General features: G+C 45.5%; 1 protein-coding gene across 3 annotated transcripts in view; it reads right to left on the reverse strand.

Annotated features, from left to right (window-relative positions):
- The window catches only part of LOC143378968 (uncharacterized), a 314434-nt gene that overhangs the window by 282928 nt on the left and 19448 nt on the right, over positions 1-12058 (reverse strand). For 2 of the 3 annotated variants that reach the window (XM_076831180.1, XM_076831179.1), the window contains exon 1: positions 1564-1665. The exons of the other annotated variant lie outside the window; for it this stretch is intronic. In XM_076831180.1, coding sequence (XP_076687295.1) covers positions 1564-1650 — 87 coding nt within the window. In that variant the 5' untranslated portion in view covers positions 1651-1665. Of the gene's footprint in view, positions 1-1563; positions 1666-12058 lie in introns of those variants that run through there. 3 annotated transcript variants of the gene reach the window in all.

The following is a 12058-nucleotide window of genomic DNA, read 5'->3' on the forward strand; positions in this document are numbered from 1 at the left end:
AAACAAGTTTTGACCTTGAAAATCTACGTCAAAGTTGACATTTTCGAAGAAAATTTCGGTTTTTCCGTTATAACGCGTGGTTGAAGTTTTTTCTTAGCTTGTTATACATCATTTCCAATAGATTTTGACGTGCTGAATTCGAATCTGTTCGCAGAAATTGTCTAGGCCTTCGAAATATTTCCGTGGAATATTTCGAGAATGGTGAGAGATATTGAAATGAAGTTTAAACAAAATATACGTCGTTTTCTTATAGATATATCTACAAAACCGTGTAAAAATAATTTTCAAAAAATCCATATTTTCAAGTTGCTCCCACCACCAAGCCTTAAATTAAGTTTTTGTATTTTGTAAATATAGGCTAAAATACCTGTGGATAATCTCTTTTCATACATATAAATAGTTGGTGTGTTATATTTTGTTTGGAAAACAAATAAAACCTCTCTATTACCGAATTTAAAGTCCGTTTTAGCAGTTTCCATTAATAAAGTGGTTTCTGAAAGCCATATTTAAATTATTATTTACCTATATAAAGTTTAGACAGCTTTCAAGTATTTAAACAAGACTCATCGCTTTTTGTACATGCTGTATTGATTGATTTCAGTATATATTTACAAAATGCAAAAACTTAATTTTAAGGGTTGGTGTTGGGGGTAACTTGATAAATATGGATATTTTGAAAATTATTTTTACGCGGTTTTGTAGCTTTAAGAAATCGATGTATCTTCTGTTTAAACTTCTTTCCGATATCTCTTGCCGTTCTCGAGATATTCCAGGGAAAAGAAAATTCTGCATTTTTGTCAAGGAGTGTGTTCACCCCCAAAAGTCGCATTAAGGCACCAACAAAAAATAGGGTTGCGTTACGGATGAACTACTCTACTTGCACTCCGAGTTTCATAATTTTCTGGATTTCCAGATTGCCGAACGTCCCTTGTGAGCGTAACCCCTTAAATCACATTTTTCTTCGAATCCTGAAGGCCTAGACAAATTCTACGAACAAATTTGAATCCAGCGCGTCAAAATTTATACGAAATGATGTATAACAAGTCAAGAAAAAGCTTCAACCACGCGTTATAACGGAAGAATCGAAATTTTCTTCGAAAACGTCAAATTTGACGTAGATTTTCAAGGTCAAAACTTGTTTGTCATACATTCTCAATATTTTTCCCTTATTCTGCAACATCTTAGCTTTAACCTCGAGAAAGATTCATCCCTCTATCCTATTCCTATCAAAAGCTCTACGATTTTGACACAAAAAGGAGCAGTTTGTCCCACTGTGCGGCAACCAGCAGAAATGCTTTTCATTAGCGCTAGCGAGAGTTCAGCCGAGTTAATTTGCCCTCTAAATAGATCGGCGGCTATGCACGTAACCCGTCATTAGCGCACGCCGAACAAAGAGAGACGCGGGAATTAAGAAGGTAAGAGACGGCGAGACGTTATGCGCCTCGGGAGAGCGCATAATCATGGTGGCCGCTCCGTGGCAGACTACATTAATGTTTCCTGTTACGACTATCCCGTCGGTTATTGTTTCTCCATTAGATACGTAGTTAAAGGCTGGAAACGGACTTGCCCGGCTGAACGGTGTTCCAGGCGCCATTCCGAGCGCGATCGGCCAACCACTACGACGACTGCGAGCGAGCTTCCTTCTACCATGAAAACCCCGTATAATACCGCAAACGCTGATAATTAGAGAATAATAACAGGTAAATACGGCCTGCAGTGCGATTGCGCGCACCTCTCCCCAGGTAGACGGGGGTTTAAATTAAAACATGAAGACGATCTGAGAGCAGCGCGCCGTAACAGCGGCAATAAGTTAACACGTTAATTAGCCAAATTAACGATTGCGATCGTTTCGCGATAAAATTTCACGCGTCGCAAGGCACGAGCCCGAGGACGCCCCGGGATCCCGGCGCTGCGGGATTAACCCTCCGAGCGGGGAGAGAATTTTTGTGCACCGTTCTCTGGTTAGGGAGAAGCTCCGGTGCTATTGCTCCCGTGGGCGTAAAATCCCTGTACTTTTATACGAATTTCATTCATTCACACAATCTATAAATCGCGGACGAATCAAATACCTATGGCAGGTAGAAGCGCAAAGAGGTCACTCCGTCAGTCAAAGAGCAACGCAGCTGAATAGTTAAGGGATTAATAAGGGCCGCACGTTTGGCGTACACGTTCCGTTGACGTTTAACGTTTCTAGACATATATGTACATACGTCCCAAGAGAAAGACGCGAAATCAGTCGATCCTCCGTCTGGACGATGTACGCGGCAGGCAGTGACGGATGACGACAGAGCCGATAAAATCGCTTCTTACGATCGTACGACCGGTCGTGCGATCGGTGTCAACCGCGTAAATTGACGTCGACACGATTACTTATCTATATAATCGTAGAGGTACGCGTATCGGTCTCCTCTGCCAGCCGGAGATGGCGAGGCCGCCGCTTTATGACAAGACCTCGCATTTTCATGAAACGATGCGACGCGTCCCGTCGACCAGCGGGCCCCGACCGATCAACCAAACGGCGATGTTGATAAATGCCCGATCGCTACAACCATATCCGCTGGCTAACATGCCGTTTAGAGGATCGATAGCTCCCCACCGTACAAAGGACAGGGCAAAAAACCGCCAGCTTTTCCTACGGAACACGATCGAGGTTGTATTTGACGAACACGTAGCTTAGAGTGACGCTCGTCTTCAAGTAGGGTGGACCGGGGGCGATTGTAACACGTTAAATATCTCAAAACATACGATAGATATTAACACAAATTTTGGATATGTGATGAAGAATGACATTTCGAATACACACGTTCATATCCTAGCAGTATAGATAGACAATAGACATGCATAGCGCAGAAAATAACTTTTCGATACCCTAAAGTAACTTTTCCTTACTGATTTAAAATTGTAATATACATACTCCCTTTGCAAGTACGTGTTTTCTCTATTTTTTAATATTTAATCTGGCCATTTTTAAAGTAATACTGATCGTTACTTGTCACTTTTAAGTGTCCCGTTAATAAAAAATTTTAATTTAAGTTCAAAAACCTGGTCGGGGGCGATTGTAACATCGGCAGTCGGGGTTGGTTGTACCGGGACAGAACCGAATAGTGACAAAGAAGATTAATAATATTGTCTTGTTTGCATGGAATACTATAGCACAGCACAAGCAAATCAAATAAAAAATGGGTGCAATGTACTGAATGTAAGGATTGATCACACGAAGAATGCACCAAAACGTTTTCTATTTCTGTCACAATTGCGACACCGCATAATTGATTATAAATTTTACTTTCTCCATTTATTATTATAATTAAAATCAATAAATATTTTAATTTCGTAAAGTTAAATTTGTGCTACTACCGACTCCGTGCAGTGTTACAACCGACCCGAGGTCAGGGACGGTTTGTAACACTTTCTCCGCTTCTGATTTTTTTATTAATAACCGGAATATTACTTGACATACAGCGAAACTGTTCTGGCTCAAATAATGTCAGATAAGTAACATATTCGTAAAAAAAACTGTCGTTGTAACTGTAATAGTTTTTGCGTAAGGGTATTCTACCCGCCATTTACAGCCCCGATCTGGATATAGAAATAATGCGTGGAAGGTAATGGGGAAACACGTGGAAAACGTAACTTCAACGCTTCGAACGTGAATTATTGCGAGCCGGTAACGTCGAGGAATATGACGGCGCGGGGCCTAAGCTCTTTCCGCAACGTCACAGCGATCTGAATAATGCAGATAAGCGAAGGACATTTAGGTACAAGCATGGGAACGGAAGAAACGATTTTTTTCTTTCTTTATACATGACGTCTTCGCGTGTCTTTCGTACGAACGTGCGCGATTCGGTCGACGTTCCGTAAACGCGCGAGACATACGCTGGATGCTTTGGCGTGAATGAACTTGATGAATACAATAGGCCGAGGAACAGTTCGTACGGGTAGTTTAGCGGTGGATTTACTTGTAGATGTAAACACGTGTTGCGTAATAGAAACAGATGTAACAGTCTACTACTTGGTCGGTTTTACGAGAAAGTATTCGTGGGCGCCTTGTTTATGGCCAATGTTTGTCGACAATATGACTCGGACGAAAAATGATAGTGTTCAGCTGGCAACAATGACATTCAGAAGCTCGTAAATTATAAGGGGATTTGTCCAATTGAAATGTGATTCTATCCGGTAGCAGATCCGTTCCGCTGTTCGATTTCGTGACAAAAAAGGGATTGCAACAAAGTCGAGGGACAAATCGTGGGCCCAATTAAGGCAGCGAAGAAACGATCGGTTGCGTAAGGTGGAACCTAAGGACAGTCGATTCTAAAAAACCGCGACCAGGGCCACCGTTCGGAAAGGCAATCTATGCCGAGGCAAAACAGTCGGGGCGCTCGTTCACGCTAAATGCACTTGTATTATCGTGAAAGCGAATCGGTCGGCGAGGTGATTTAAAAAAATTTTGCCACCTTTTTAACAGCAGCCAAATTTACGCCGGGCCTTATATCTTCCGGCCGAGCAGCGGGATCGATGCAACTCCATCGACTTTAGTGGCGAGCCGCGTGACGTTAACGGTTCGTAAATTAAAAGGTGGCCATTTTGCTGCGGCCGAGCCTGGCCAAAGAAAGAAGACGTTCCCCGAGCGGCCGTGTCTCGGTATAAAATTCACGCGATTCATTGTTCCCCTTTTTGTATCGCGGAATGCTTGGCCACCGGTGAAAGGATACACGAGATTCAGTGCCCCGTACTCGTTTGCAGAACAGAAAATGATACACGACCGTAAATTTCAGCACCGGTAATTATTTTCCCCCCTTGATCGCGCGGGCATTCCCTCTTTCGAAATTTCTGCCCGCCACGTGGCCTGCAAGAGGACACGCGCTCGATTATTTACGGCTTTTCTCCGAGCGGAACTTTCACGAGTACCTACGATCGATTATTGTCAGCGGGGGGGAAAGGCGGTAGAGAGACGGAAACAGAGGAGCAGGAGCAGGCAAATTGTTTCTATGGACCGATAAATTCTTTGTCCCAGTTCGAACGGGAATATGAGCATCCGCTTTCGTGCGGAATCCTGTCAGAAACGGCCCAGCAAGCTCGTAAATCACACGAGCGCGTGTGTTCACGCCCTTCAGATGAGACGATCGAAAAATCGTCCGGGCTTATCCGATAGCGGTAATCGAGTAGCACGTGAGTTGCCATCCCACGACCACGGGGATAAGATGCGTGTCTGCATACGGGGTGCTTCAGAATCACTGTTTCTGATATCTTCCGCGGAATATATGTGCCGAGCTACGGGTAACAGAAACGGTAACTGGTATGCGCACAGGATCGTCTGGAAATACCATGAATAGGTAGGGTAAAGCAGCCGAATGTGACCACCTCTCCTAATATGAGACCCCAGCTTATTTACGTTACAGAAGTCTTGAATGTCATAGCGATGTTATTTCTTTACTAACTAACCGTGTATTAGTTATTTTGTCTGCACAGTGGCATTGTAATTAATTGAGCGTCTTGAGCAAGCACATATTTCTGAAATACGTTGCAGAAAGTTTTTCAAGTGGTTCGATTAAATTACACACACCTCTGAAGTGTATAATGATTTTCACAAATACTGTTGTATAGTGCTTGCAGTGGAGTTTAAGGCTTACTAATTGTATATCATTAAATGATGAAGACTTAACTTTGAAGCTACTTAATAGTTATCATGTTATTGTTTCCGAATATGAGACCCGTGAAAGTTCAACTGATGAGTGAAGAAGAAATGGTTCTGAAGGATAAAAGCGATTAAGAACGAAAAATATGATGCAGAATGCTTGTTTTGCACAGCATAAAGTATAAAGTGTTATGATGGCGTGGTGGGCCCATGAACACTTCGATGGTGGGCCCACGAAGACTGCGGTAGTGAAGATATAGATTTCACATGTCGACTTTATAAAAAAAGAAAGAAAAAGTAAGTTTCGGGAAAAAACAAAAGGGTTGAGACCCAATACGAGTATTATTGATTCCTAATATGAGTATTAGGAACCCATTTCTTTATCCACGTATTTGAATGACTTTCGTTTTTATTTTATTACGACGAAACCGAATCTTTGTTACAGTACTTTTCAGTAGGTTGCTAAAGAATACATATTCCACTTTTAAAACGTGTATCGAATTTTAATAAAAGTGTTCTTAGTCAATACTTATGATGTTTTTAAGAAATGGGTCTCATATTCCGCTACCTTACTCTACTATCGGGTTATCTTGCTGCTACCAAAAGCAAACTTCCAAAATCTCTTATCACTAATCGACGCGTGTCCTTGAAATTCTAATCGTCCCAGTATACGTATGAACTCTATAAAACTGACTGTTGTCTTAAAAGCCAGAAGAGCGAATTGCTCAGAAACTATTAGCGGGCTCGTGTTGTAATCAGCTCTGCCACCCGGTCAAGTTTCTGTAGGCAGAAACTATAATTCTGGAGCACCTTGTATGAACGCGTGCACACGTCCCCGCGGGTTACAGCTGCATGCGACCGCAATGTTACTCGAAAATTAATGCGGTATAAATCAGAAGCAACACAGTTGCGACATACGTCGAGCACGCATCTGCATGTGTTGACGGAGCATTGTAAACACCGGACGGCGGTGGAAATTTAAAAGTTCCCTCATTCACGATTATTTAGAAGGCGGCAGTTAAATTCCTCGTGCGACCTCATCCCGCTGTATTCTCCAAGCGATTGCCCGCAATTTAACGGCTGAATATGTAATAATGTGTTCAGTGAAAGTTACACGCGTGCAATTCGATCATTATCCTTTTTCCGTGAATGTTTTATGATCGCATGGGGGAGACCGTCCGTCGTAAGTCGCGTACACGGTAACGCAAGTTGCACTTGTTGTTTTTTTTTTTACAGAGCCATGGAATATGTATATCTCCTTACGATCAATACCGACGACGCGTGTCTGAAACGCTTTTCGTCGTCGGACATAGAAACCCCGAGAGGGCGTGCAATATTGTTTGCGCGGGCAGGAACGCGGCGCACGACGAAAATAGTGCGCTAATAGGTAAATGACGTTGCGCGAACACGCTGAACAGGACACTCCTCCGATCACTGTGCTTGAAATCGTTAATCGATAACAAAGGAGGGTGGTGCACCTCGGCCCACGTCAAATTTACATTAACATTCCGCTAGCCCCGCGGTCTAGATGCGGACATCGATAGAAAGAGACGGCAGATAAGGCCACGCGTTAGTCAACGATACAATCTTCACACTAGAAACGGATGATTCACCAGCGTGTTGACATGTTTTTTTTTGCAACGGAAACGGATTTCACTGAGCCATTGATACGACGCGTACCTGGCCATCGTGTTTCTTTAATTACCATTTACCTAAGCGTCGAATGAAGCGTCCAATTATAGATTCCATGAATATGCAAATGCACCTATCATTGAGCAACGCTTATCGATCGGATCTGTGCATCGGACGCCGCGCATCCGATAGGAAACGCGGCTGCCGGCGCGGCACAGTGAATTTCATCGGTTATTTCAGGAATTCAGTGAAACCTGTCCCCGAACGTTGAATTAATTAAATTAAATCGTACACCGCGAGTAGTTTAGAACTAGTAACGGATACCAACAACCACGTTCGAGCGAGTGTTGCACTCGTTGTGCAATAACCAACACGTGCCGGCGTCTTAAATATAGCTCAAACGGTATCCTTCTCTCTCCCTGTCCCTCTTTCTCCCTTGCTGGCGCGTTTCGCAGTGTGCGTGGCACGGATCAAAGAGAGGCAGGCCCTAAAGTACGTTAACAAACGCGTTGTTGTCACCAGACTTCCGTGAATGCTTACTAATTGGGGGGCCGCGTTATTTCAAGTCCCGTCCGAAAAGATTTACGCGGGCATTCGTTACGCGATGGTGTAACGGCGTCGCATTTCCGTGGCTAAGGTCACCGAAATTCACACCTTCGGTGGTATCGTTTAATCCGGATTTATCTGTCGGCGTTACGTAAACGCCCCTGCACGGTCCCCTTTCATTGTATTTGTCGCATCGTGCCTTACGATTACGATAATTCAGCCGCGCGTCCTTCTGCACGCACGCCGCGGCGAAATCTACAATTGACACGAACGGCACCGTGAAATCCACAGAGATATTGTACAATCCCGCCGCAGGACCGTGTGCGCGGCTCGCGTGCAGCGTGTTGTGCCTTTACTGGCGACATTCATTTATTTCGAGCGACACGTTTAAGCTCGCCGGAACAATCGGAGGGAGTATGGATCGGCGACGGAAACGAAGCTTTCTGTTTGAATGCACTCGTAAAAGTGCAGCGGGAGCTCGTATAAACGGTTCAACTGAACTCGAGGCGGACGTAGACGCAGAGTTAAAATTTTCCGGCCTCCGAAATAAGGGGTTAATCCGATTTAGGATGAACACTTTTAAGTTTTAACCTTTAGAGGGCCGGGATTTTTTCATTGAAATTGTAAATTTTATTCACTTAAAATTTATGCATATGTACCACCAAAATGTACCGGCAAAGTATGAAAATTAACCCATCGAAAGTAGTAACCATTACGAGCTAATCGCGCCAGGCGATCTTCCAGGGTTGCGTCTTTATTCTCGAAGTAGAAAGGAAACAAAAGCGGTTGCACGAATTTAAGAAAACATAGAGTATAACCAGACGTTGTTATTCAGAGGCCCGGCACGGCTGAAATAGGAGCCTGAATCTGGGACAGGAGTTTCTCTTCAACATTTCAAATTTCCCATTTTTAGCAAGGCCATTAATAAAACACGAGGAAACGTCACCTTCGACCGGCTGTCGTTAAGGATTGAATAGGAACGCAGAAATATTCTACGCTAACGATCGCAACCTCTCATTAACCCGGCGTTTCCAATCTTGATTCGCGCCATTAACTACCCCGGAGGGAAAGATCGCGGATTGACGCCCGTGGTTGTATCCAATTAAAAATCTGGGCTCCCCGACCCCTAGAGAAATAAAAGATTCGGCAGCGCGTATCGCCGATAAAACGAATGGAAATTAGGTGCATTACCGGCTGCATTTGAGCCGCGGAACAAATGGTATTCAGCGTATCGTCTTTGACAAGGGGCATGCATCACTTTCACGAGGAGTGCGCGCCTGTACGGCTGATGAATCGTGCCAGGCTGTTCTTTCATTTTTCACGTCCCATAGAGCACACACCGAGAGCGCGTTCGACTCGCTGCCGCGGCTTTCGTTCCCGCTTTAAATGTCCTCCGGAGCACAGGGAGGAGGAAAGGAAAAGAAAAATGGAATAGAGATATACAGGTATACTGTATATCCACGGGCGACGCGTGTTACGAACGTTAAGCCGTCTCCACCCTTTAACGGAATTTAATCGAGAGCCGTTCGCAGCCGTTCAGTGCCCCGCCGCTTGCCCAAGATATACGACCGATAAACGTTCATTTGTGACGAAGGAAATTTTTATTGACCGCCCGGCCGACTACGCTAGCCCGGTAGTATCGATATTTACGGTGCACTTTGAAACGCGAGCCGTACAGAACGGGCACAAGTTACGTTTAATGTTGCTTAGCCGAGCGTTATATCGGTGACTACGTGATTCGAACGTCGTTACCGTTTTATCGTCGCGGAGCGATGAAATTCGGCGAGGAACGGCAACCGATGTGTGCCGAATCTGGTTGCCTACGGTTGCCTCGCGGAGTCGAGGAAAAGGAACGGCAAGGACGTCGCGAAACTGTGGAAAAACAGTGAGTTGCATCGGGGAGTCGAGGAAGGTCACGGCTAACGATAACCGTAGCACGCGCCGAGTTTATGCGCGTCACGATGCAAATGCGCCCGAGCCGTATACGTATCTGGCGGCGCAAACGAACACACGCGGCGGAACGGTCGCGAATTGAATTCCAAAAGGGTTGCCGTGCATACTTAATGCCATGCATCACGGCGGAATATTATTGATGCGCCCCGCGAGCGCAGCCGCGTGATGCACGCCCGAGCGATGGCCTCTATTAAATTCGGCCCGACGCTAAATATGCTGATTCGTCGCTGCAGGTGGCGGGGTTAATGGCTACGACGACCGTTCTCGTAGTGGAAGGTGACCAAGGGGCCGACGACCGATTTTCACGGGACCGGCCGATATAGGGGCACACGTGCTGCAGGAACGAGTTCCGCCAGGGGGATTTCTTTTTTTCTCCCCCAAGGAATACTCGCCGATTCGTCGCACCCGCGAAAAGAACGCGCATATTTATCGCGGTCGTTAATAATGCACCGCGGTGAAAGGGCCAGGGGAATTCCACCCCGTCCACCGTTGCCGATTTCCTTCGATCTTTGTCAACGAGGCTCCGTCGTTGCGTAGGTTTAAAGAGAGCGATCACGGGATAATTGCGAACAGCAATGTATAAATATCGAGGACAACGAAGCCCAGCATTTCTCGAAAACCCACCGTTTAGTGGCCTCGGAACCGTTCGATCGGAGGCGCTAAAAGTTTATACGAATTCGATTCTCGATATCGCCAGGAAATAACTGGGAGTCCGAAAGAATTCGGTGCTTCGCGGGATACCGACGCAGCGAGGGCCCGCTGCACGCGCGTAAACGGAAGCAGGGGACGAAATTTTTGCGCATAAATTGACCGGGCCGAGTGACAACGCGCAATTAAATAAATGCTCGCGAGATAAACTTGTTTACTTCCTGCTGAGGAATGCTTAATCGAGGGGGGACACCGCGGTGCTCGCCGTGAAATTCGCGGGACGATTCCTCGTATTACCGGTTTGTCGAGTTTCCCGGCGACGTTAATTTCTCAGCTTTAATTCCGCCCCCTCGCTTCCGAAATGAACCATCGGGGTATCTAAACGCCCGTACTTTGGATAAACACTGGTGTCTACGACCCACGTGGAACGACCTTTATCGCGGTGCGTTGATATATTCCGCGATTGGCAAGTGGCCGCAAAGAAGATACCAAAAGGTGGATATAAAAATCCGACGAGCGAAGGATTAAACCGCCGCGCCGACAGGTTTGAAGGCGATCGGAGAGGTGGCATCGATTCGCGATCGACGCGAAGATTTTCAATAATCCAGAAATAAATTCACCTCTACGGAGGCAGCGGGAATCGTGGATGACGGTAAAACCACTACGCGTGCGGATGCACCCTTTCACCATTGATTATCCTTTTTCGCGATATATACGTCCAACTGGTTTATACGAAGGCAACGTGGCACTTTTTCCTCGTGTTTTGCCGGTCGCCGGTGCCCCGTGGACGATCGCGAAGAACCGAGGGAAGAGCAAGAAAAAGTAGAGGGGTACCAGGGGAGGGCGGAGTAGGAGGAACAGAAGGAAGAGGAGGAAGAAGAGGAAGAAGAGGAGGGTTAACGCACTCGCCACACCCTGCTTTAAAGATTGTAAACGATTATTAATGCTCCACCGTGGCTGACCCGTAACCCGCCCGCTGGATCCCTCTTTGTATCCATCTCTTTTCTGCGCGGCCCTGCGGCGCGTCTCCTCTTCCACCCTCGAAATACCCGAGCGAGAGCAACAAGACGCGGCAGCATAACCAGGAGAAATCGAATGGATCGAATGCCTCGGCGCGGGCCCTTATCCCGGGCGCTCTTCTTAATTAGCGCCAAGCATTATGGAGTATAACTCGAAAGTTATGCCCCGCGACGGCGACTAATTTGCGTAACACGCTGTACCGTCTGCATTAAGGTGTCGACCACAGTCGAAGTCGCGGGGAATTCAGGAACGAGCGACATTTTGCGAGCAGACCAGACGAAGCGCTGACCTCTGTCGTACCTTCGCGTTAAGGTGACTGTCCCAATTTCTGCTCATTTAAGAGGTTACTCGTCATAAAGAAGGTGTAAAAAATTTGTTTGCGATGAAAATTTGCAGAGCAATTGATTAATTCTTTAATAATAAATCAACCATTTCAAAAACTGTTTAAGAAAGATATTTCGAGATGTTTAAATATTAGTAATTTGTAGTTAAATGTATAATGAAATAAAAATAGCGGTGTATGTATTGCCCCAAGCTCGTGCAACAGTCGCGTAAGTGTTTCAATAATTTAGAATTATTTTGTTGCAACTATACTACAAACGTAACGCATATAATAAGAAAAAT

The sequence above is a fragment of the Andrena cerasifolii genome, chromosome 2 (genome assembly GCF_050908995.1).
Source record: "Andrena cerasifolii isolate SP2316 chromosome 2, iyAndCera1_principal, whole genome shotgun sequence".
In the NCBI taxonomy this organism is placed as follows: Eukaryota; Metazoa; Arthropoda; class Insecta; order Hymenoptera; family Andrenidae; genus Andrena; species Andrena cerasifolii.